The 24122-nt window shown below is 49.0% G+C and overlaps 2 protein-coding genes across 3 annotated transcripts in view; one reads left to right on the forward strand and one right to left on the reverse strand.

Annotated features, from left to right (window-relative positions):
* The window catches only part of HSPA12A (heat shock protein family A (Hsp70) member 12A), a 135948-nt gene extending 135780 nt beyond the window's left edge, over nucleotides 1-168 (reverse strand). Inside the window, exon 1 of the mRNA XM_045854230.1 lies at nucleotides 75-168. Coding sequence (XP_045710186.1) covers nucleotides 75-77 — 3 coding nt within the window. The 5' untranslated portion in view covers nucleotides 78-168. The remainder of the gene's footprint in view (nucleotides 1-74) is intronic.
* ENO4 (enolase 4) lies at nucleotides 33-23328 on the forward strand. Of its 2 annotated transcripts, none has more exons than XR_006787519.1 (14): nucleotides 33-240; nucleotides 3635-3763; nucleotides 4516-4706; nucleotides 6357-6505; nucleotides 8426-8595; nucleotides 8691-8822; nucleotides 10124-10177; nucleotides 13793-13849; nucleotides 15312-15479; nucleotides 16766-16891; nucleotides 18398-18593; nucleotides 20148-20229; nucleotides 20759-20876; nucleotides 22850-22982. XR_006787519.1 is itself a non-coding variant. In XM_045854232.1 (14 exons), exons 1-14 carry the CDS (start codon nucleotides 76-78, stop codon nucleotides 22951-22953), a joined length of 1827 nt encoding a protein of 608 aa, XP_045710188.1. In that variant the 5' UTR covers nucleotides 33-75; the 3' UTR covers nucleotides 22954-23328. The 2 variants fall into 2 exon arrangements, 1 of the variants encoding a protein (XP_045710188.1); XM_045854232.1 differs by having other exon boundaries at nucleotides 20162-20229; nucleotides 22850-23328.
* The last annotated feature ends 794 nt before the right edge of the window (nucleotides 23329-24122 follow it).

Raw genomic sequence — 24122 nt, forward strand, 5'->3', positions numbered from 1 at the left:
TTGCGTTGCCTAGCGACGCGAAGGACGCTCGCAGGCCCCCAGCCTAATCCCCGCAGTAGCCTTAAATCTCCTACCATGGGGGAAGAACGCGGCCGCAGCGGCAGTGAGACCACTAGGGAGCGGCAGAAGCTGAAGCAGCAGGCTCTGGAGTACTACCGGAAGAACGACGTTCCGCGCAGGCTGGAAGAGCTGCTCAACTCCACCTTCTACCTCAAGCCTGCCGACGTCTACGGGCACCTGGTAGGGACCTGGGACAGCACCCTCTTCCATCCGGACCCCGTCCCCCCCGCCCTGCGCTGCGGCAATGCGGTGCGCCTGCGCCGCGGAGGCGCGCACGCGCGCCGCTGCCGCAGGGGTTGGGATCCTGGTGATGCCTAGGGACGATCCAGAAGTGGAGACGCAGAGCGGCCACCTGGGAGCAAGGAAGTTCGAGAAAGTGGTGGACAGGAAGAGCTCGGGGACAGTGGGCTCGAGGTAGATTTGTAGCTACGGCGACGGCTTGGACCGAACAGGCTTCCTCGCTACCTCTGGGCAGGCCTGTCCCGGCTGCCAGTTGTTCTTGTAGACACAGACCATGACACTGCGTAGCTTAGTTTACCAATCTTCAGCGGCCTCCTCTTGACCACGGGATGAACGCCTTGGCATTCGCTACACTTCTCCTTCAGCCGACCCCGGAGACTCATACCTAGCCCACTCCCATTGCTTCCGAGTTTCACTCAAATCAAGCCTGGATGCCTGTCCCCATCTGACCAGCTTTTACCTAAACTTGCCGTTCAGATCAAGTCCTGACCGCTGTGCCCTGGGCTAATCATCCTTCTGCGTTCCTAGTTCTTGTAGCATTTTCTCTACATGCATTGTGAGCTCCCGTGGAGAGCTGGCGCCTTTTCATATCACCTTCCTTGTTTCTGTGCCCAGTGTGATTTCTGGCACAAACCTTAGCCTTAAGCAATGAGCAGTTGAAACAAAGGCAAGCATTTTCTCACTTCCAGATCCATAGGTACTAGCCAACACCTACCTTCTGGAAAGCAATGTGGTTGGGACTGGCAGGAAATCGCACTGTGGTGAGGCACCCTGACACCACCAAGTGCTGTGTGTAAATGCTGCGAAGAAGCCCGATGTGTTTACAGGGTTCAAAAGCACATCTTGTGGAGGCAGCTAGCCCAGAGGATGCTTCGTGAATGTTTCTTTTTCTCAGTCATGGCCTATACATCAATGATGGGGATGGCATGGAGGGAGGTGTTCACGGACCTCCTTGGGCTGTGTGCTTTATGTTATTTCACTTAATCCTTAGGATCCCTGTGAAGTAACAGTGATGATTCCCGTTTTACAAATAAACTGGCCCAGTGAACTTAAATGATTTTCCCAAGTGGCACAGCAAACAACAGCGAGAAATCAAAACAGGTCCCTAGGACCTAGCAGAGCTCATGGTCCATGTGGACACTTCAGAACTATTTGTGGAAGGAAAGAGTGAGTGCAGGTCCACTCTCCACTATTTTCTGCTGGAGGCATTCTTGAAAGTTAACCAGTCTAACCTCATTTTACAAAGACACTAAGCCCTTATCTCTTAGTTACTTAGAACAAAGGCTAAGGCTGGAAACTTGGACTCTGGGTCCCTTGTGCAATGCTCCTCGCAGCCAAGACTTGGATTTTGTAAAGCCCTTTGAGAGTTTATATTTGGGTTAGGGACCAAAGCCACTGATACTGAAAAAGGGATCATAGATCAGGTGATACAGAGTTGGGTGCTAGCCTGAGGGACAGATCACATATGCTTATTAAAGGATTCAGGGATGGGAAAGATCCTTGTGGGCTGTGGCACCTGGGAAAGCTTTGACTTGGACTTTGAAGGGCGTTTAGGAATTTGAGTTGGCAAAAAAAGCAACCTCCTTTTCATTTCTTATCAGTGCCCTAGTTTTGGCCTTCCTTATTCTCACCGAGCCTCTCCTCCTGTTGAGTCCATCCTGTGCAGTGCTGCCTGAGCGGTGTTCCAAATCCTGAATCTGACCGTCCTTCTTTTGCTTGCTTAAAAACCTCTTGTGGCTCCCTGTTGCATTCTGAGTGAGATCAAACACCTTCCCATGTGTGAGTCATAGTTGCTCCCCTCTGCCTCTGGTAACACCCCACTCCCTCCACTGCTCCTCCATACAGGCCCACTCCTCCCTACAGCCTGAGGTTTCCCACCTCCGTCTCCTTTGTTTATCCCAGTCCCTCTACTGGAAGTATCTGCACTGGACTTCTCCCCATTGTCTCCCTGTTGAAATACTGCACCTCCACCAGGGTTCAGCTCAAGTGCCATTTCTTCTCTTCTTCTCTTACACATCAGAGGATTCAGATCCTGTGGCCAATAGCAGTACTCTTTATTCCTTTATTATAAAACTCATAAGTGAACAAGTTTGGGACTGGGAATCGGTCAGATTCTAAGCATCTGGGTTTGATATTTAGCCCTGCCACTCAGTAGCTATAATAGGCTGTTATAGCGATGGTCCCCAGTGAACCATACCACCGGTGTGAATGGACTTATGTAAGTCCCTTCTACATTGATTTTGAATGTGGGCTTGTGAGTGACTTGCTTTTATCAACAGCACATTGGCAAGCATGACGCAGAGGCTTGGTTAAGTGCTGGCATATGGAGGCTTGTAGTCTTGGAACACACCTTAGAATCCAGTCATTATGCTGCTGCCTGCGAGGACATCCGGTTCTGCTGCTGGAGGAAGAGGTTGTGTAGGGAGAGACCATGGCTGTTGTGGGGCCACTGGGACACCCTGCTGTCCCAGCCATCCTGGCTGAGACACTGCGTGAAACCACCTTGGGTGCTGTGGGTCCCGTTGAGTCTCCAGATGACTGAATCTGTGAGACTCCAGTCAAAGCATTATTTGCCCAGTTGAGCCCAGCCCGGATGGCAGAGTCATGAGCCTGCTTTGCTTATTAAAGGGCCCAATACCATCTGGTGACAGGGTGGTGAGGAGGGTGGACCTTCACTTTTTCTTCCTTCTCTCTTAGCTCCCGAGTAGAAACACTATCTTACATTTTTTTTGTTGTTGTTCAGGCTCCCTGAGTGAGCTTTCTACCTCAGCTTCATTCTCTTTCTTGGATCACTTCCAAATGGCTTCTGCTTTCCACATCAGTGACACTGCTATTACTAAGTTTCCCATAATCCTCTCTGAACACAATTCCAGGCGTGAACTGATGGTCAGTGCAATACAGCCTCTGCATAACTCTTCGCCATCAAACCATCAGATGCCCTGCTGGGAGGAATAAAAACGGGCCCACTTAAGGTTTCTTAAGTTCGAATGCATCAGTGTTCTAGAGACCAGTTGATTTCGGTGTTTTGCACAGAAGGGTAGGGTTAGGGCCAACGAAAGAGTGACATGGGGCCTTGAAATTAAGAAATCTGTGTGAGTTTCTGTTGAGAGTTTAAAAGACCAGTCACCCCACGTACCAGAGACTCAGCATCCCACTGCAACCAAATCTCAGGGAGTGAGGGTGGGTACATCCCACAGAGCTGCTCGACCAATCCTTGCACGAGGAGGACCCTTGGGGAGAAGGTTAGTGGAAATGAGAATCAATGTGAATGACCTTGAAAGATACATTGGATGTGGTATTCTGATTTCCTTTTTCTTTTTTCCCTGTGTTGAAGGCAAACTGCTTTTCTAAACTCGCAAAGCCTCCGACCATATGCAAAGTGGTGGGGAAGACTGTGCTGGATGGACTGGGGCTTCCCACCCTGCAGGTGGAAATGTTCTGCACCGTCCAAAACTTCCACAAGGTACGAGGCAGCTTAAAGGTGTTCTTCACTCTGTCCTCGCCCCACTGCGTCTGCTGTCTTCATTGTGGAAAATGAATGTTTTGACATTCAGTGTTTGCGATCTTGACACACGCATACAATTTGTAGGTAGACATGTACATAAAGCATGATGGCTTTATTATGTTTAAGTGTGATATGGTACAGACAGGACATGCTAACTTGAAGATAATCCAAGAAGGAAAAAGGAAATGGGGCCAAAATCGTTTTAAAATCCTGACATTATTAATGTGATGGGTTCCATAAATCTATACAGGTTTATAGATTGATATCTTTATATCTATACTCGCATAAATTTCAAGATATATAGACTGAATCACGTGAAGAAAAATGCATTTTCATAATTTTAATAATTCATCTTCATTGCTACATATTTGTTGTTAGAAATAATTTTGCTACCGTCTCTGGGAGGAAAATAATTGTGAGTGTGTATCCTTGTAGCTATTTATTGGAGAAATAGTGATAGAAATGAACTTCAGTGTAAGGTTTCTCTAAGAGGATTCTAACAAGGTAATAATTGTAAATGTTCCTTGAAGCTGGGTTTCACAGTGTTTCAATGGCTATAAAAATACCTCAAGGAAAATTATGTATTCTCGTTTGCCCTTTGAAATTGGTGATAAAATATCATGCACATGATACAAAAGGCTGGGTACAGCTGATCTCCCACTTGCTGCGAGAGGCAGAGACGATGGAGAACCGATGTGTGTGACTTTCAGAGCATATGTTCTGTGGCGATGGCGACTGACTTCGAGGTGCAGGAGAACGCCTTCCCCGAGCTGGCGGAGGGGGAGGAGGCGGAAAGGCTGGACGCCATCAGCACGGCCATACAGTGGGTCAACGAGACCATCACCCAGGACCTGCAGGGCCTCGAGCCCTCCAGCCAGGCCGAGGTGGACCAGGTGCTCAGGTAAGTCTTCCACCTGGAAAGGCAAGTGTCCGGTATAAGTCGCTGTCTGTTGTCTTCCCATTTCACCTGCCAGTCAAACAGGTCTGGCGTACCCTTGGGTACAGTCGGTTAGTCGGTTAAGAAGCATATGCTAAAGCAGCAAACTTTAGCATAACAGGTTTTTCTTCTGAAAACTATTATCAACATCTTACTGTATAAGGACTCTCAACCTTTTTTTTGTGCACAGAGTTTCTTTTAATTCAGTACAAAGTTTCTCAGAAATAGAATTAAGGATGGAGACGGCGTCCCCTCCCTCTCCCCACCTCCTCACGGGCCCCGGGTTGAGCGTCCCGTGGCCGTTTATACGGTCACTGTGAATGCATGACGCTCGTCTTCTGTCCTCCAGACCCAACCAGGTCTCCCACGTCGTGCCCGTAGGCTGAGTCTAAAATGTGATAGCCAAGGGCCTGTTTATGGGGGCTTTGTGAGTGTTGTTCAGTGCCCAGCTAGGCAGAGGTTAGCATTACTTTTCCATTTGCTCCAGTCCAGGGCCACAACCCTCCTGGCCAAATGAAGGTCAACTGGACTCTTTCTCTAAGCTTCATCCTTGGCTTAATTGTGCACAACATCATATTTTAGCTTGCTTCAGAGTTGGATCATGAACTTTGTAAAAACCTTTTTAGAATAGTTTTGGCTTCTGAGTGCTATTGAACTTACTGCTTTTTTGTGTGTCTGTATCTTCTCTGCTGTCATCATATCCTTAGTCCGCGCCACTCCCCTGCGCCCCCAAGATCTCTGACATACTTTCTGTTCTATACGTTCCGTCTTCTCTGGAGCTTCCCTTGCCCAAACCTCCCCTTTGGACTGGTTCTTCTCCGGGCCTCATGCACAGATGCCGTAAGACACCCTTTCCTGTTCTCCTGTTGCCTGCGTCCCACATCTTCCTCTTTCTTAACGTGCTGGATTACATCCTTTAAAAGTAAGGATGAGCCCTGGCTGCCGTAGCTCAGTGGATTGAGCGCGGGCTGCGAACCAAAGCATCACAGGTTTGATTCCCAGTCAGGGCACATGCCTGGGTTGCAGGCCACAGCCCCCAGCAACCGCACATTGCTGTTTCTCTCTCTCTCTTTCTCCCTCCCTTCCCTCTCTAAAAATAAATAAATCTTTAAAAAAAAGTAAGGATGAGAAAGGAATGCCAAGCTTTTCAGTGCTTACATGTGTTTAAATGTCAGCACTTGGCCCCCACGGTCGACGGTTTAGCTGAGTACAGAATTCTCGTCTAAAATCATGTTCTCTCAGTACTTGAACATCACTGCCCCGCCACCGTCTGGGTTATTACTAAGCCTAAGGCAAATCAGATTCCCATGTCTTTGATGGCCTGGTTTTGTTGTGGTTGTTTTTTTTTTTTGTTTGGTTGGTTGTTTTCTTTTTTGGCCTATGGAACCTTTTTTCCTCTTTTTATTCTGAGTGGCTGAAATTTTATGTAGACGTACCAAAGTGAGATTTCCCAATTTTTTTAACTATTCATTTTAAGCCCCACCCTCCAAAAAAAAAAAAAAAAGAAAGAAATCTTTCGAATAGCACTATATATTTCACTGTCTAAAACAGGACCAAAATTACGAGTGGTATTCCTAAATACGCCACTGTACAGCCATATTTTCTTGCCACTAGGACATTCTTTGAAAATAAAGTACAAGAAGATAAGGAGAGAAAAGAGTTGGAAAAGGGCCTAGAAGACTCAGCAGAGCCCACCCCTGCACCTGTAACACCAGCATTGCCTCCTCCTCCACCTGCAGCCAAAAAAAAAGGGCAAAAGCCAGGTTGGTGGCTTATCATCCCGCAAAACCTTCGGTAACAAACGTGTGAGGGGAAAAAAAGGCCGAAGCTCAGACCGCTTTGTTGCGTCAGAGCCTCTGCAGGAGACGTGGGTGGGCTTCCGCCAGGCACCGTCCGTCCTCCACGCCACGTCCTTGCTTGAAGCTTCTGTGTTGGGTTGTCGGGGGTTTGCTTCATCCCACCCTCTGTTTCCTTTAAAGGTTTTATTTTTGTGCTTTTGGAGAGAGAGGAAGGGAGGGAGAAAGAGTCGGACAGAAACATCAGTCAGTTGCCTCTTGCACGCCTCTAACCAGGGACCCGGCCCACACCCCAGGCATGTGCGCTGACCAGGAACTGAACCGGCCGCCCTTTGGTTTGCAGGATGATGCGCCACCCACAGAGCCCCACCCGTCAGGGCCCACCCTCCACTGTCTTTGTAAGATAAACATACTTCTCACTCAGAAGTGAGCACTTACTAAATAAACAAAGTGCACTCAACAGTGGCAATGCCAGAGACAGGTAGGGGGAAGGGGAGGGTGGCATGGGGGACCTTCCACTATCCCCCAAAATCTCCACCAGTGCATCAAGAAGCCACTCTGTATTTTAAAGAGGACCAGTATTTTCTTAGTCCTACGTAACATATTAATAAAAAAAATTATTTGGAAAACTTCGCTATTTTAAAGCAAATAATCCAAGTTATCTATCATGGCCCTTTGCTCCGTTCCTTCCAACAGATTGCTAACCTCGGTCCCTCTGGTGTGTTAGTTCTGGAGCTGCCGCTAGGGTTGCACCATGTTCTGTGTGTCTGTGCAACTAGAACACGCTCCTTGAGGGCATGAATCATGTCTTGTTCAATCTAGCGCTGCCAGTGCCTGCCGTGATGCCCGGTGCCAACTAAATACCCACTCAGTGCGGGTTCCACAGAGTAAGAAAGCACCAGAACCCGGAAGGGGTCAAAGAGACTGTGGAGACAGTGTCTTATTTCATAGATTTAGATACTGAGGCCTGGGATGGGGAGGAGAGTGGCCTAAGACGAAACAATCATGTCAGACCAATCTCTTGGGAGGGTGAGGACAGCCACTACTGAGTTATATGTAGAGACCACCAGTGGATATTCATTTGGGTGTTGCTTTTGACTGATACGACTTGGAACACGAGAGCAGGGAAGAAGACAGAGGGGGCAGTAATTTGCTAAACACCTCCTATGTGCTAGGCGCTTATATCTTTTCCCTCTTATTCCACTTCCTTGACTCAGGCCAACAGCTGTGGGGAGGACGAGGCCAAGAGGGATGCTAGTGATGGGGAATGGGCTCTGTGGTACCTGGTCAGACTGGGTGGCTGCGCACATAGGCGAGGGAAAGATGAGAAAGCATTCTGAGTGGCTGGCTGGCTGGGGAAGGCATTTCTAAAAGAAAAAAAAAAGGCATTGGTTGGGGTCTGGCAAGAAAGATAGTCAGATGTATCTATGCAGAGATGTTCAGCGACAAGTTGGGCATGCAGGAATGCTGGTGGCACAGAGAACAACAAAGGATTTGAAATCCAAAGACTGTCCAGATCCTCTCTTTATTCACTGTCTGATGGGTGTTGGGCAGCTCTTCCAGCGTCTCTAAGCCCTAGTTTAGCTCTGTGTGAATGTGGGATAACGAAGCCTGCCCGTATGACTGAAGAAGCTAATGCTGAGTTTGCTAACAAGTTCGCAGAGAGGAAAAACCCACGCCCAAGGACCAGTTGAGCACCGGGGAGGGGTGCATGAAATCAAACAGAAAACTGACTCAAGGTCGAGGTGGAAAACATATTCTTCCCAACCTCAGTTGTTCAACCTTTATGCTGGGCCTTCGTATCTGTAAGGGAAGTATTAAAAAAATACAGTTTTCTTAGAGTCCAACTCCCTAAGAGGAGTCTGTTATCAATATTTTTCCCTCCAGCTACGAAGGCTTCTTTTATAGAGAAACCTATCGTGCCTCCCGAGCCCGCTGAACCCGTGCTCTGTGGCAGCATGGCCGTCGGGGCCGTGTCACTGGCGGCGGCCAAAGCCAGCGCCGCGCTGAGCAGCAGTCCTCTGTACTTCAGGATCGCTCTGCTGAAGCGCCAGCAGGTTAGTGCCCGTTGTGTCCCACGGCAAGGGCCCACGGGTGTCTCAGTGTGAGTGATCCGTGCTTCCCCTCTCCTCTCGCCTTCCCCCTCTTCCAGGAACCGCCAGCCAAGCTGACCATCCCTCTGCTGATGGTATCTCTGGTCAGCTGTGGGAAGTCATCGCCTGGGAAGCTGAATTTAATGAAAGAAGTGATTTGTATACCCCATCCTGGATTAACCGCTAAACAAGTACCTTACCTTCTCTCCAACTGCTTTTGCTAAAAAAATATATGCTCCATCGCCCACGAGTTTTTAGTGTAGGTCCCCAAAGCACGATGACACCGAGAGAGAGAGGGAATTAGATATGGAACGAGAAAATGTCTTTTAGGGAATCGGGGGGATGGTAGGAAAGCAGGACCTCCAACCAAAGGGAACACATTTAGGCCGCCCTAGACCTCCAGTTCATTGCAGCACCGACTCACGCTCGTGATTCCCAGACAAGCCCCTTGCGAGCGGCTCTGTGGGCCTCGGTGCTGCTGGAGGGGCGTACCAGGGCAGCTGAGATGTCTTTATTCCCTGGTCCGTGCACAGCAGCAGCAGCCAGAGGACGCTGGCACTTTCCTAGCAGCCCGTTCTGTTAAGGTACAGCTGCCGGGCCCGAGGACGGCGGATGGCGGGTTGCCTGGCCCGTGAGAGAGGTGTAGGGCCTGTGGATGGACTAGGGAATGAAGGAAGCCTAAATCGCGTTCCTACTACCTAGTGGTGTGCTAGGCTCTGTGTTGGTTTTCGTGTCCTGAATTGTACTCCTTTGGCCCCTTCGTTGGGCGTTGGGGGGGACTCGGTGTTCCTGTTCTGTAGGGGTGTTTTCAGAGAAAGTACAGGGAGCTCCATCCCCTCTCGTAATACACTGAGTGAGAGAGACAGTGAAGGCCACGACTTTGAAATCTCAAGATGGTTTGTGACCAAGAATTCTTTTTTGAAAAGAATAACCGTTACCTCCCAGTCTATCCATCCTAGAAGCCCAGGATTTGTGCCCGCCAGGTCAAGTTCAGATCCTGGCATCAGGCAGGATCTTCCCTGTAGTGAAGACCCGCTGTGCTGCGTGGGTCCCAGGGCACTGGGCACGCCACTCTTTATCTGTCTGCATGTGCAGATGCCACCATCCCCAGAACACACCTTTCTACTTTTCGAGCGACAGTGGGTTTACACCAAGTCAAGCACGATCGTGCAGAATCCCTTTGTGACCTGTGGTGTCTGCCACAAGAAGGTCCGTCAAGAGACCACGAAACAGAGTGGAGTTAACGTGACCCGACCAGCCGAGCCGGTCGGTTCTGAACAATGGAGAGCATGAGCGAGGCGGAAGAGCCTCCCGGCCACGGTGACCAAGGGAAAACTGGGGGCTGAGGATTCGCATTTAATCTTCTGATTTTGCAGACCTTGCCAGGGACCTTGCAAATATTCTGGGTTAGAAATAGCCATGTGCGGCGTAAGTTTTTATTTTTAAACTTCGAGACTGCAGTTGTGGAAGATCATGTTTATTTTACCTACAGGGTGTGGAGATGCTGATGGAAATCCAGAAACAAATTAACAAAGCAATCGAAACGGTATGTAAAGAGGATGGATGGTATCTGATGGCTGACTCTCGTATAACTTCTAGCACCCAAATTATACTTGGTTATGGGGTTAAATCAATAGCGTTATTGACGTGGAAAATGTGTCGATGTGCTTTGGGTTTCCCATAGGCGCCAAGCTTAGACACTCCCTCGCTGGCTGTGGATCCAGCTTATCATGGTGCTTAACGGTCTCGTTTTGATTTCTGAGGCAGCTGGCTCCGTGCAAAGATCATCCCTTAGGATCCATAGAGAAAGGAAAGATTCGGACCCTAAGATGTGAGAGGCGGTTTGGCATGATGGGTAAGGCACAGACTCCTGTGTCTGCTTAGAATTCCGGTGTTGGGCAAGCAAGTGCCCTTGGCCAGGCAGCCCTTGAGGAGAAAGTCACAGAGGCAGGACAAGGCAGCTGTACAGGTCCCCAGCTGTCCTGTGGTATCCTACCTGCGGCAGTGCACATTGACGTAGCAGGGCTGAGGCCAGGAGAGGGACCCAATCCTTGTCTCTGGTGCTTTTAAAACTCTCTCTCTCTCTCTCTCTCTCTCTCTCTCTCTCTCTCTCTCTCTCTCTATATATATATATATATATATATATATATATATATATATATATATATATATATATATATATATAAGTTTGCAGAGATTAATACAGAGTTCCCAAATACTCCTCCACCCAGTTCCCCCCAATGTTAACCTGACACATTACCATAGTATGTCAAAACCAAGAAACCAAAATGTACATTACTATTAAGGTACATTTAGGTACATTACTATTAGCTAAACCAAAATGTACATTACTATTAAGGTACATTAAGGTACATTACTATTAGCTAAACTGGACCATATTCAAATTTCACTGGTTTCCCCACTAATCCCCTCTCCCCGTTCCAGGGTCTAACCCAGGACCCCAACGTTCACATAGTGGGAGGCTTTTGGAAGCACCGGACGCTCCCCTGGAGAACGGTGGGGGCAGGCCGTGCAGTTGACTAGACTGGCTCCAAGCACCGCCTGGGGCCAGCTTCTGGGGCACTTTCAAGGGGCCACCTTCTTTATTAGTGACCAGCCTTCAGAGACCCAGATTTGGACAAGTTAACCCTGACCTTGCACTCTGCTTTGCCCCTCATCAGCTGCGTGACCCTAGGCCAACTGCATAATCTCTCTGCCTTGGGGTCCTCGTGTATAAAACGGGTCTGACAAATACCCATCTTACCGGGAGACTGTGAGGAGTGAGTGAGTTGAATACAAGTAACGTGCTCACCCCTACCAATAGGAGGGAGCAGGACGTAATGGTGGAGGAAACCCAGCTTCGAATATGAGGAAATTCAGGACATTTGAGCTTTGTGCCATCGTCCTGACTTTCAAATATTGCTTTTTGATTATACAAGGAGCTCATGAATGTTCTTGTGAAAATTCAAATGCTGCTAGAGGTAGCCACCCCTGCCACCAGGTCCCTGCTCCCTACCAGCTACCACCCTCAGTCCCCGAGTCCCCTGACTAGAGGTGAGCACCTTAAAAATTCAGTGCATGGCCTTTCAGCCATTTTTTTCCTTACTTTTTCTTTTGTATTTATACACCTTAAACAGACAGATACACACACAAATACATGAGGGGGAATGCAAAAAACCCAGGATTATCTTCTGGAGGGTGAGCCCCTTGTAGTACAGGCTTCCCCCACTAGACAAGTGTTCTAGGAACCCATCTGTGTCCGTATACCAGCTGGCGTTGTTGTGAGAGGCTGCATTCTGCTTCAGTGAATTTTTTTGAAGACTCTTTCAACGCATTTGCCCATTTCATGATGGCTGATTTATGAACACACCTGCCCGCACTGCACTGAGTGCTTAGCAGTTTTTGACCAAAAAGTGGTATGACTCCCCATGCCCCACCCTCCCTATTCACCTGATCTCCCCCCGCCGAGTAACTTTTGTTTCCCTGGGTGAAAGAAGTCCTCTAAGGGACTCATTCTGCTGATGTGAAAGAGATGAAACAAAAAATGGCAGAAGCATTTGAAATCAATGAGTTCAAAACGGTTTTGAAACAACAAAAAAAAAGTCTCAGTAGGTGTATTGCTTCAATGGAGAGTACTCTGAAGGTGACTGAAGTTTAAACATGTAAGCATACACAATATTTATAAATAAATTCCAAGTTTTTTTTAGTCCTCCCTCGTATATAGTGTTTTTGTGTTTAAAGTAATATAAAAATTTGGCACAAATCGCTGCAAATTGCTTTCTTGGCCCTTTTCATTGAGGGTTCATCTTTTACTGACATCCAGGAATTTTTTGTACTGTATAATAAAGGCTTCGATTCTGTTACACATATTTTCCTCTGTCATGCTGCCCACCTCTTAACTGCACGTTATGGAGTCACAGGGATTTTTTTCTTTGTAAATTTCGACAGAGTAAAATGCATTCGCGTGCTCTTGTAAGGCAGTGGTTCTCAACGGGGAGTGACGTTGCCGGGGGGATGTTTGACAATGCCTGGAGACATTTTGCATTGTCCCAGCCTGCAGCAAGGGCTCTCCTGGCACCTTGGAGGCTGAGGCCAAGAAGGCTGCTAAACATGGGCAGTGCACTAGGCAAGCCCCCAGAGCAAAGGGTCACCGGCCCGAAGGATGCCTAGGGGAGAGGCTGGAAACCACGCCCAAAGGCTATTGCTGTGGCTCTCGGGTTCCTAAGCCCACACTTCCTCGGCCCTGGGCCCCACACACACTTCTCTTCACCCAGGGAGTTCAGCACTCCCGTGTGTGCCGCCCGAGTACCAGCTTCTCCAGAGCCCCCTTCCCTGACTCATGTACACCGACGTCTCCGTGCTCTGCCCTCCCCTTCCCACTCCATCCTCCCTGCTTGCGGCCCGTGTCGCCACGGCTGCCCGCCTGGGTCACTGCTCCCTGAGGCAGCGTCAGCCTCGTTCACCATGGACTCCCTGCTGCCCGGCACACAGAGGCGCCCCCGTGTCGTTGTGGCCAGGGGATGGAAAGGGCAGGGTGACTGTATTTGCTCACACTTGAGGGTGAGCCACGCTGAGTCCTGACAGACGTGACCCGGCTTAGAGATCCGGTCCGCGCTGGGCACAAAAGTGCATCCTTATCAAAACCCCCGAATTCTGGGAACGTCTCTTTGGGAAACGTCTTTGCTTTTAATCTCAAGTGCCTTGACACTCACCAGATAGATTCACCAGAGGTAATGATCTTGGGCTGTTTCCAAAAGTCAAATCCACCCCGCTGGTGAAAGTGTTTGTACCTTGAGAATATCCGAAACAACGTGCTGAGCCTCTGAAAGCAAATGTCACAGTATTCTTCTCCCTTAAGGGCAAGGAGGGGGCGCTGTAAGGGCGAATACTACTTTATTTACGTGACTAGAAGTGCGTGAGCACGTGTATACATACCCCATATATACGTGATTGAAGGGAGAAGGTAAGGATGAACCAACGGGGACAGGAGCCTGAATTCAGGAAAGGGCTCGGGGTTTATAAAAGTAGGGAGTGGCTGGCACTATCCGTGTGTGCGTGCGCACGCGCGCCAGAGCAGTGGGCAGGCCCGGGGACCTGAGCTTTGCCTGCTGCTCACAGACGCGCATGAACATTCCACGTGTCTCTGTCTTCTGTCCCACAGCCGCCTCCTCAGAAGGCAGAGCCGAAGAAAGGGCATAACGAAGGCAAAAGAGGTCAAGTAAGTATATGTGTGTGTTCACCACGCTTGTATACGACACAATTCATCGGTGTATTCCCTGCGCCTTTGTCTCTCCTGTAGTCATTTCATTCCAGGACCAGGGCTGCCGTACGTAAGTGGCGCGTCTGCTCCAAGAGCACTAAACCAGGCAGCTTGAGAGCTGGAACAGCATTCAGCCACTGCCTGTCTGCCCACAGGCTACCAGGCCGTCTCTGCCTGTAGCTGTCTGGCCAGCTGAAATCTCAGAGGGCTCAGAGAAGCATTCACGAGCAGTAAGATTGCATTTGAAACCCTTCGGTAAAGTGTCGGGGAAGCTGAATCTCTCTGCTAACTAGATGAAAGGCATGCAGGATGTTTTCGATTTTGGTTTTATTCTGCCAAAGAGAGGAAGAAAAGGCACAAAAGACAGCCACTCCTTACAGCTGGTCCCCACAGGCACCGAGGCACCATTTCCAGTGAAATGCTGCCAGACCTCGGGTTTTGCCAGGAGAGTCAGGCGCACCGTTCTGGTGACAACTGGCCTCGAGAGACGAGCTGAACCTGGGCAGTGGGTCATTTTGGTGATTGTGGGTGCTCTGAACACAAAAATTTCCCCAACTCTCCTGTCATTGAATGGGAGGCCCCTCTCATTGACATTAAAAATGTTGGATGGCTCTTATAATCAACTAGTGTTATCTCCAGTAAAAAGGGGATATTTGTATCTAGGTTCACATTTGCTCTTGACGCTGGTACACGTACACACACACACACACACACACACACACACACGCCCTCAGCATTACTGATGTTGCTTCAACTTGTCATAACTGCATAGTGGCAATGTATGGCAAAGGCACGTCAAGGCTGACCTTGGCAGAGAAGCGTGTGGCTGCCTTTTCCTGGGGTCATTTGAGTCCTCAGATCTTCCTCTGAAATCCGTCCTCAGTGATGCATCCTTCCAGCTGAAGGCTTCAATCCCTTTCAAAATAAACGCATCCTGAAGGAAGGCTGCCTTTTAAAGTTTTAAGCTATATTCTGCTAAAGGGAAATGGAACACAGGGAAGAACGGGTTTGGAGAGAGAGGACAGAGTTAGGGACAGGCAGAACAGGCGTTTCCAGGGGCAGCTGGGAGATGCACCAGCCTGGTGGCGGCGGCTCAGGGCAGCCCCACGTACAGCGGGGGAGCCAGCAAAGGGACGACAGCAGCACACTGCGGACAGACAGACAGACACGTGTTCTCCAGGCCAAGCTGGAAAACCCTGTCAAGTAAAAGCAAACAAGAAAATTACTCCCAGACACCGCAGGGCAGTCAGATGCCAAAGGTCACGCAGAGCTGAGTGGGACCGAGATGCAGGGTTAACGAAGGATCAGAGGAACACATCCTCGCGGAGTTGTGTCTGGTTCTGAAAGGCACCGGGCCCAGGGAACTCCAAGGACAGCCGTGTGTGGTACTCACACTCCCCGTCTTCCTCTGATCCCGCAGCAGCTGATCACAGGCAAGATGTCCCATCTCGGCTGTTTAACCATCACTTCCGACACCATAGAGCAGCCCCTGCTCCTCATACAAGGAATCTGCGAGAACCTGGGGCTGAAAATGGGAATGAACCTGCATCTGGCCATCAACTGCGCCGCACAGGACCTGATGGACTACGTGAGTTTCGGCTCCAGAATGCTGACTCGTGTTGTTGAAGTCCCATTATTTTTTTTCAAAGATTTTATTTATTTATTTTTAGAGAGGGAAGGGAGGGAGAAAGAGAGAGAGAGAAAAGAAAACATCAATGTGCGGTTGCTGGGGGCCATGGCCTACAACCCAGGCATGTGTCCTGACTGGGAATCGAATCTGCAACACTTTGGTTCGCAGCCTGCACTCAATCCACTGAGCTATGCCAGCCAGGGCAAAGTCCCATTATTTTTAAATTAGAACTCAAAAGAAGAGCATGTCTGTATATTTTCCAAACAGATCCTGTTTGTTTGTTAAGTTTTGGGGGCATCAAAATGTAAGTGGAATTTAAAAAGCCAAGTTAGTTAATGCCTAGAGAATAATATAACTATAGACACAAGTTTAGAAATCGAGTGCTTGCTTCCACACTTGATGCCTTGGAGGCTGGCCGGACTTTAAATAAAGGGGGTCGCACTAGAGTTCTGTCAAGATTGCACTGTCACTGCTAGAACTTGCATGCTACCTGAGAAAAGAGTGCCTTCCCATGAACCACTTTACCTTTCATATTGCTTGGTAGTATCTCAAAAGCCTAGCCCTGCTTTCAAATTTCAGGATATTCACTGTAGAAGAAACAAGCTATTTGTTCACTGTGAGCTGAAAGATGGTGGGTTCTAGCATGTAGGCAGGTTTGCATTGCTGCTGCTTGTTTTGTGAACCTGTATTGTTGCCCATCTGCCTAAGCAGCCAGGTGTCTGGCCCCACGTCAATAAGCTAAGGAAGAAATTGTTCCTCTCCTACTCTGTACTCAACTTTTTTGCGCAGAGAACTTCATCCGAAGTCGGTGGGGAGAGCTCTCTGGGGTGAAAGGGAATGGTGACTGAGTTTCCCCAGGTCAACAAATAGCAGATGTTAAAAGTGGCTGGTGTTGCATAGTGGATTGAGCACTGGGCTGCAAATCAGAGAGTTGCCGGTTTGATTCCCAGTCACAGCGCACGCCTGGGTCGTGGGCCAGGCCCCCAGTGGGGAGGGGGGGAGGGTGAGAGGCAACCACATATTGATGTTTCTCTCTCTTTCGTTCTCTCTCCCTTCCCCTCTGTCTATACATAAATAAAAATCTTTTTAAAAAAGTAAAATGCATAGATTTACCATGTGAGTGTGGCCTGGAAACAATCTGATTACAACCTTCTGTACAAAATGAGTGGAAATGGTCTGGAATCGCATTGTTAACACTGAGGAACCCCTCGTGTACCCTCTAACATCTCCCTCCCTCCTCCCAGAACAAAGGGAAGTACGAAGTGGTGACGGGAACGTACAAAAACGCCGCCGAGATGGTTGACCTGTACGTGGACCTGATCAACAAGTTCCCTTCCATTATTGCCTTGATCGATCCCTTCAGGAAAGAGGTAACAGGATTCACCTTGAATCTGATGACAAAACACAGAACAAAATCTCATTCTCTTGGACCTGTCATTTGAAATGTGTTGTGATTTGGGCTGGGCCTGAATTGCTTTATTTCAGCATTTGAGAAAAGGCACTTACTAAGCAAATGAATAGCAGAAACGCAATTACCTAGGGGTGTTGCCTGCCCACAGAATAAAATAAGCCGTTCCAAGCACGCCAGGAGTACCTGTGTGTTTGCAAGCAGCTTCACCGACGGAGGCCCAGCCCGCTGTGCTAGCAGGTGCTTCGGCAGGTTAATCACGTATCTAGTGCTCATGGACACAGGACCTCAGCGAGGCCAAACGTTTTTCAGCCTAAACCCAGTTACCACGTATGCAGAAAAGTAGCAAAGCCTTATTTTTTAATCTTTTTTAAAGATTTTATTTATTTATTTTTAGAGAGGGAAGGGAGGGAGAAAGAGAGAAACAAGAATATGCGGTTGCTGGGGGCCGTGGCCTACAACCCAGGCATGTACCCTGACTGGGAATCGAACCTGTGACACTCTGGTTCGCAGCCCGCGCTCAATCCACTGAGCTACGCCAGCCAGGTACAAAGCCATATTCTTAAAAGGTTTGAGATTTTTTAAAAAAATCCAGTCAAACTAATGTCCAACAAGGGGTGTTTATTTGCCACAGAAGACCACTTCTCTTCCCAACCCACTTAAGCAGCAAAACTTAAATTCTTGGTTTTATGAATTTGGGAACCACTGGATACACTGAAGAGACACCTTTTCTGAGATAACAACTTGAATTTGGGGGCAAGGAGACTGCCGGGTCTGGTTGGGAGCCCCAGGATCTTTCCCTTCACAGCCCAGCTCTATCCCAGCATTTTCGGGAGACACAGACTGAGCTCAGCCCTTTGATGTGGCCAGACACGCCTTCTGACGCTGGCCCTGCGGCTGTGACCGCAGCCCCTCCGAGTGGGAGGAGGTGCATCTGTGCAATCTGTTCTAATGAGCTCTTGGTTGAAATCTGTTGAATGGCTGGGAAGACTTTGAATGTTATTTTCCTTAAATAGGAAGCATTTCATTTCATACAGTGGTCTCACCAATAAAAAATAAGGGTGTTGAGAATGAGGGCCTAGGGCCCTTGTAGGTTTATTGCTTTTTAGTTGTCTCTTTGTCACAAGTAAGAGTGAAATCTTCTCCCCAGCCGATCTTCAGCAGCGTTAAGGATAGTACAGTGGGTGAGGAAAGCCTGGGTTTGGGGAACTTCAGCGTCAACGTGGAAAATAGCATCCAATGGGCATAGACATTTTATTCACTAAACCTTTAACCTGAAATTCACTTTAAGTTTTGGTTCTGAGAAGCTTGTTCATTTGTGTGGCTGTGGTATGGGCATCATGCAGCTGCGGATGCAAAAGAAAACTGTGTTGTGTTATCTCAGAAGAGCATATAACTTTGATTTTGTGCTATACGATTCATGTTGTTTTGTGACATTATAATGATCAACTCTTACATATCTACCCAGGACTCTGAGCAGTGGGATAGCCTCTATAATGCCGTTGGTTCCCGGTGTTACATCATCGCAGGAAGTGCCTCCAAAAGCATTTCCAAACTTCTAGAGGACGGGAGCGTCGGCAGCCCCAAGTCCACTGGGCTGATCATCAAACACACAAATCAAACTACAATGTCGGACTTGGTGGAAATAACCAATCTCCTCCACAGTGAGTAACAGCAGAGATCTGAAGGGCTCATCATGAACTCGGTTATACAAGAAGCCCAAAATATGCACTATGTCAGTTCATCAAAAGCACAGAATACACCGTGGAAGGAAAAAAAAAACCCAAAAACACACCACCGATGTGATTTGGTTGGTGCTGGAAGATAACATGCAGCTCACGTGTTCACGTCACGACACTCCAGCATCAGCCCCCGTCCAGGAGGGCAGCCGCCAAGGTGTGGCCAAGGCCGCTGCGCCGTCCACCTCACACAACACGGCAGCAGCCCCACTGGCCTGCACTGCCTCTTTCATTCCTCAACAGTTTCAAACTCGTTACCGCCTTGAGGTCTTTCCGTATACTGTTCCCTCAGCCTAGAATGCTTTGCCCTGTACTGTTTACCTGGCTAACTACTCCTGATCCTTCAGGTCTTCTTGCCCGGAATGAAACTTCTTCAGATATAGAGGGTGGGACAAAAATAGGTTTACAGTTGTGAGTACATGAAACAGTTTATTCTTATATTATTATTATTTTTCATGCAAATAACTGTAAACCTCCTTCTGTCCTACCTTGTCTGTGCCTTCCCTGACTTCCTCCACCCCTAACTGGTTGCTCTGAACCTTTCTCATAGCAGCTTGTATCTTCTCTTTGCAGTACCGACCACACTTGTCTAATGATTTATCGCCTGCTGTCTCCCTCTAGACTGTAAGCTTCCATGAGAGCCTTGTTCACTTACGCACGGCACAGCAACGTTAGTATGAGGAACTAGACAGAAGGCTAGTCTCAGGCCTGGAGCAGGTGCCCGAGGGTGGAACGAACGGCCGTGGTCCCCAGTCGGGGGCCCGGCACTCAGCAATCACCCTGGCCTTCCCTCCAGGTTGCGGCTGTAGCTCCTGCCGCGCGCGCACACACACACACACACACACACACACACACACACACACACACCCCTCCTCCCCGCCACTCTGGGACCTACACTGGCTCCCAGTCTTCATAGGCTCGTAAATCTCAGGAGGTTCTGCACTGCTCAGATGATTAAATATTTCCACTGCTGCTCCTCCAATAGGTAAACATTCAGAATGGCAGGTTCCTTCGAGCGGAATTCCACGCAAGGAATTGTGAAGCCTGTTCATTACTTAGGGCCGCCACCTCGCCCTGCCGCGCCCTCACACTCACCTGGCACCGACGCAAAGGTGCATTTTTCTACGTTGAACGTGGAAGGAACTGAATCGTGTCTTACAGCTGTGGTCCTAAAAATGTGTTGCTCTAATCTGAGCATTTTGCCCCTTTGGTGGTAATAATGGTGAATCTTACAATTTATCGTCTCTTAAATGTGATGAAATGTGGCATTCACGTGGTATTCAGCATCTCAGCTCATGGAAAGGGCTAAACAGATGAAACCAGGGTAATATACAAATGCAAATGTTTGGGTTAGAATTCTTAGGTGGTCAAATAATTGACTCCCCATGGGAAGTTTTAAATGTCTGGAAATTTTTAATGTTGACCCAGTGGCTCCTATGTATGCTGCTCCTGGTTTCCGTGCCGCTGACACCTGAAAAGAACCCCGTTTGCAGGTACGAGGCACATCGCAGTGTTCGGAAGCACAGCAGGAGAGTGCCTTGACGACAGCATCGCTGATTTGGTAAGTGCTGGAGGCCGGCCAGTTGCCGAATTGCCAAAACACTGCTTTCATCACGAACTGGTATTTCAGAGAAATGCAGTCTTTGGCAGAGAAAGTTATGTAACCTTTTATGAAATAGACTTGCTTCCTCCCAGACAGCTCTGTTTTGCAAAGAGCTCATCTTTGGACTTCTAAAAAAAACAAACAAACAAAGAAACAAAAAAAACAAACAGAAAAATTGAAGTCCTGGGAAAAAATGATGAGCACCCTTCAATGACCGGGGTGTGCACCTGTAACCTCACCTCCTAAAATGAAGGGAGTAAGGCCAGAATGTTCTTAGGTGCAATCGGCACGCCTGTGTGGCTAGGAAAGCATCTGGTGTAGACTCGCTTTACCTCTCTGCCACTAACACCCTCCACTTTAAGCAGGCCACTTTACCTGTGTAAAGACAAGACACTAAATTTGAGAGAAACACCAAAACAGCACACAGTGACAGTTCCTTCTGGCAAAATGTGACTCTTCCACTGATAAGTTGTTTTCCCCTCTTAAGGCTGTGGGACTGGGTGTCCGGTTTATCAAGTTGGGAGGTCTTTCTCGTGGCGAGCGGGTGACTAAGTACAACCGCGTTTTCACCATAGAGGAGGAGCTTGTCCGGAGCAGAATCCTGGGTACGTGTGGCTCGCTTGCTTGCTTGGCCTTGAGTAAGAGAACAAAGATGGGCAGAGGGCGACACAAGTCCCTCGGCAGGAGGGCGGAGGGCTCTGAGGACTGTAAATACGTGCTGACAAACCAGGACGGCACTTGCCACAATGTATATTGTTTTCTGAATGGATTGCCTACTTACCGGAACGTTTAAAACTGTTGCTGTTCTTGATAAACAGGCTGCGTGATGCTTTTCAGTAGAACTAATTGATTGGAATCTCCAAGCCCACCTTTTGTTATGGTCCGAACTAGAGCTAAAGTTCCTCTGCACAGCCGGTGCAGGTTAAAGGCAGATTTTTCCTGATGGTGCTTGGAAACATCTCCTTTTGCTTACGACAAGTAGGCAGCCTGTTCATGTCCATGTTGTCCTCTGGGAAGGCTATGGCCTCAGGAGAAATGAACCCATCACTTCTGGCCTCAAGCCTTTGTAAGTCTGCATGGGTCGAGTTGCCTTGTGTATTGGCTGACTGGAGAAAAACACCCCGAACGAGCCATTTCACTTTTTCTATGACTGATGGGGATGGCCAAAAGTAGGTATGTAGCATGCAGAGACATTCAATCAATTGTTACTGTTTTTTGTAATTCTAAAATAATTTTGTATTTTAATTTTTTTAAAGATTGTATTTCTTTTTAGAGAGGGGGAGAGAGGGACAATGAGAGGGAGAGAAACATCGTTGTGTGAGAGAGAAACAGTTGCCTCTCGCACGCCCCCAACTGGGGACCTGGCCGGCAACCCAGGCATGTGCCCTGACTGGGAATCGAAACGGCGACCTTTTGGTTTGCAGGCTGGCACTCAATCCATTCAGCCACACCAGCCAGGGCCTATTTTGTATTTTAAGATAGAACAAATGACTTTATATACTGAAGAACAGTGTATGTTATTTAAGTAGTGCGGATAATTAAAACACGAAATGTCCTTGGATGCTAAAGTCCATGAAACGAGATGGATGTACCCTAGATGTAAGGCGGAGCAATGACAGGAAGGGAGCAGTCCTACTTTACGACTCAACACACGCATTCAAGAGGAAAAAAATGGAACCAGTGGAAACTGCGACTAAAAAATTTATGTTTAACACACGTAATGATCTTGAAACACCCCAAGAGTCACAGAAAATAAAGATATAATTGGGAGACTGTCTAGGCCACATGAGTCAGGTAATGGTAGTCAAAAGTGACTTTGCGTTGTTTGGCGTGTGACACAAGGCTTGTTTTCCAAACAGGCACAACTATATTCTTCCTACACATTGCCCGATGATTTTTTCACGCCCTGACTTGCAGAACCATAGGTCCCTTAAATGACTCGCCACGTTTCCAGCCAGACTTCCCACAAGGGGAACAGCTGCTTCAGGGCACCAAAAAGGACTCCAGTAGCCGGAGAACAGCCCCTCCCCGTTGACCATGCAGGCCCCTGAGCATTCTGGGACGGATGAATGGATGGATGAGAGTCTTTCTGACGTGGGCAGGGGACCATAAATGTTAAGGGAACCCAAAACTGGAGAAACAAATCTCTCCACTGAGAGACTGAGTAGAAATCTTGGCAAAAGCTAAGCTAATCAAACACTGTCACTGGCTACAGGGACCTGCCTGGGCCAGTCTAACCGGCCGTCACTGACCGGGGCGGAGTTAGCAGGCAATGGTTTATAGTCACATCGAGCGCTGGCCTTTCCTCTGGTTCCCCTTCCTCCTCTTGGCCTTTTCGGCTAAGCTGCTGCCCACAGTCCGCTGCACCCCACACGCTGCAGAAGGCTGCCCGGGGGGTGGGGGGGGCGGTGCGGTGCAAACTGAAAAAACAAGTCGTGCCCATCTGATGTGTCACCAGAACAGGCCCGGTTTCAAACGGCTCTAGAACCCTTTCTCGGGGTGACGGGACACCTGCAGACGGTTCTGAGGACGGCCTTCTTGACGCCACGTAACATCCGACTGCGGCTGTTTCCGACAGGTTTCAACGAAGAACTCGTCTTTTCTCACGTGAGCAAGGAGGACAGGAAGGCCGCCAAGGCTGGCGAGCCGCCCGAGCCCTGCGTCCCCGCGGAGGCCGTGTAGGAACCGGCCACCCGGCAAGCGCCCTCGGCACGGGGCTGCGCGCGCCCCACTCACGGCCACGGCACTGGACTGGTCTGCAGCACGTCCTCTCCCCACTGGCTGCGCTCCAAATGTCGCGAACTCGTGCGCTGTTTTTCCCTCACCGTTTGGTAAAATACACAGATAGTATTTCTGCCTGACACTGTCCCTGTGGACTCTGTCTTATCGGCCGTCGCCTTGCCACGGAGGTCGTGTTTGCGCACGGGCTCTGCTGTCCCCGAACGGGGGCCTGGGGCAGGGGGTCACCTAGGAACAGAGTCCATCCAGTGCTTTTGTTGCCAAATCCACACTCAGTTCAAACGCCTCGCACTTGACAAAGGAAGACATCTCGGAAGACAAAACCCTTCACACAAGGAGCTCTCGGTGCCAGGCACGGGCGCACACCTGTGTGTATCTTACGCCCCTGAGCGAGAACGCACCGGCGGTTTCGTAGCCTCAGCCTCGTGCAGAAGGGAGAGCGCCTCACTGTTCTCTGTACAGCCGGGCAGGTCCCTCGTGCTTCCCGGCCCCGAGCGCCCTTCGCCCGATGCCCTCCGCCCCGATGCCCTCCCCTTTCTCACTTTTAGTTTTTCTTGTATTATCTGTGTCCCTGTGAGTCTCTCCTGTCAGTTGTTTTTGTAACGGGAGTCAGTGTAAGTGAATAAACACATGCATGGACAGATAAACATTCTTAAAGGAACCAAACGCTCCATTATTTCGATCATAGTGCCTAAGAGATGATTGACGGCCATGCCACATATAGGCTGATGGAACTGCCTCTTCCGTAAGGGGACCGAGGCCGTGGCAGGGGGATAACAGAGATGAACGCCTATATGTCCAGTCCCACACCTATAGATGACGTAATGCCCTGCTGCTCTGCATGTTCAGATTCTCTGCTACAACCAAATGATCGTTTGCTTTTCCCAAAACCTACATAAAGTGCTGTGTAGTGATTACGGGAGAGTTGGAGAGTTGGCTCAGTTTAGAGTTTTGATATATTCTCCACGTTTTTACCAAACACACGGAGGACCTCTCCTTTTGAAGAGTCCTAACAGGGAAATGTAGCGGTCTTAGGGTAGAGCCCAGGCCTTACCCTCGGAGCAGTGACCTAAAACCGGCTCAGGGGCCGAGTCCCTCAGAGCACAGGGCCG

The sequence above is a fragment of the Phyllostomus hastatus genome, unplaced genomic scaffold (assembly GCF_019186645.2).
Source record: "Phyllostomus hastatus isolate PE091 unplaced genomic scaffold, TTU_PhHast_1.1 phas_scaffold_1066, whole genome shotgun sequence".
Classification (NCBI taxonomy): domain Eukaryota; kingdom Metazoa; phylum Chordata; class Mammalia; order Chiroptera; family Phyllostomidae; genus Phyllostomus; species Phyllostomus hastatus.

What these genes read in the sequence shown, in the direction of transcription:
- ENO4 (XM_045854232.1), top strand. Translation starts at nt 76, where the DNA reads ATGGGGGAAGAACGCGGCCGCAGCGGCAGTGAGACCACTAGGGAGCGG. An exon ending in CCGACGTCTACGGGCACCTG is followed by an intron (nt 241 to 3,634) that starts GTAGGGACCTGG and finishes CCTGTGTTGAAG; the next exon opens with GCAAACTGCTTTTCTAAACT. An exon ending in CCGTCCAAAACTTCCACAAG is followed by an intron (nt 3,764 to 4,515) that starts GTACGAGGCAGC and finishes TGTGACTTTCAG; the next exon opens with AGCATATGTTCTGTGGCGAT.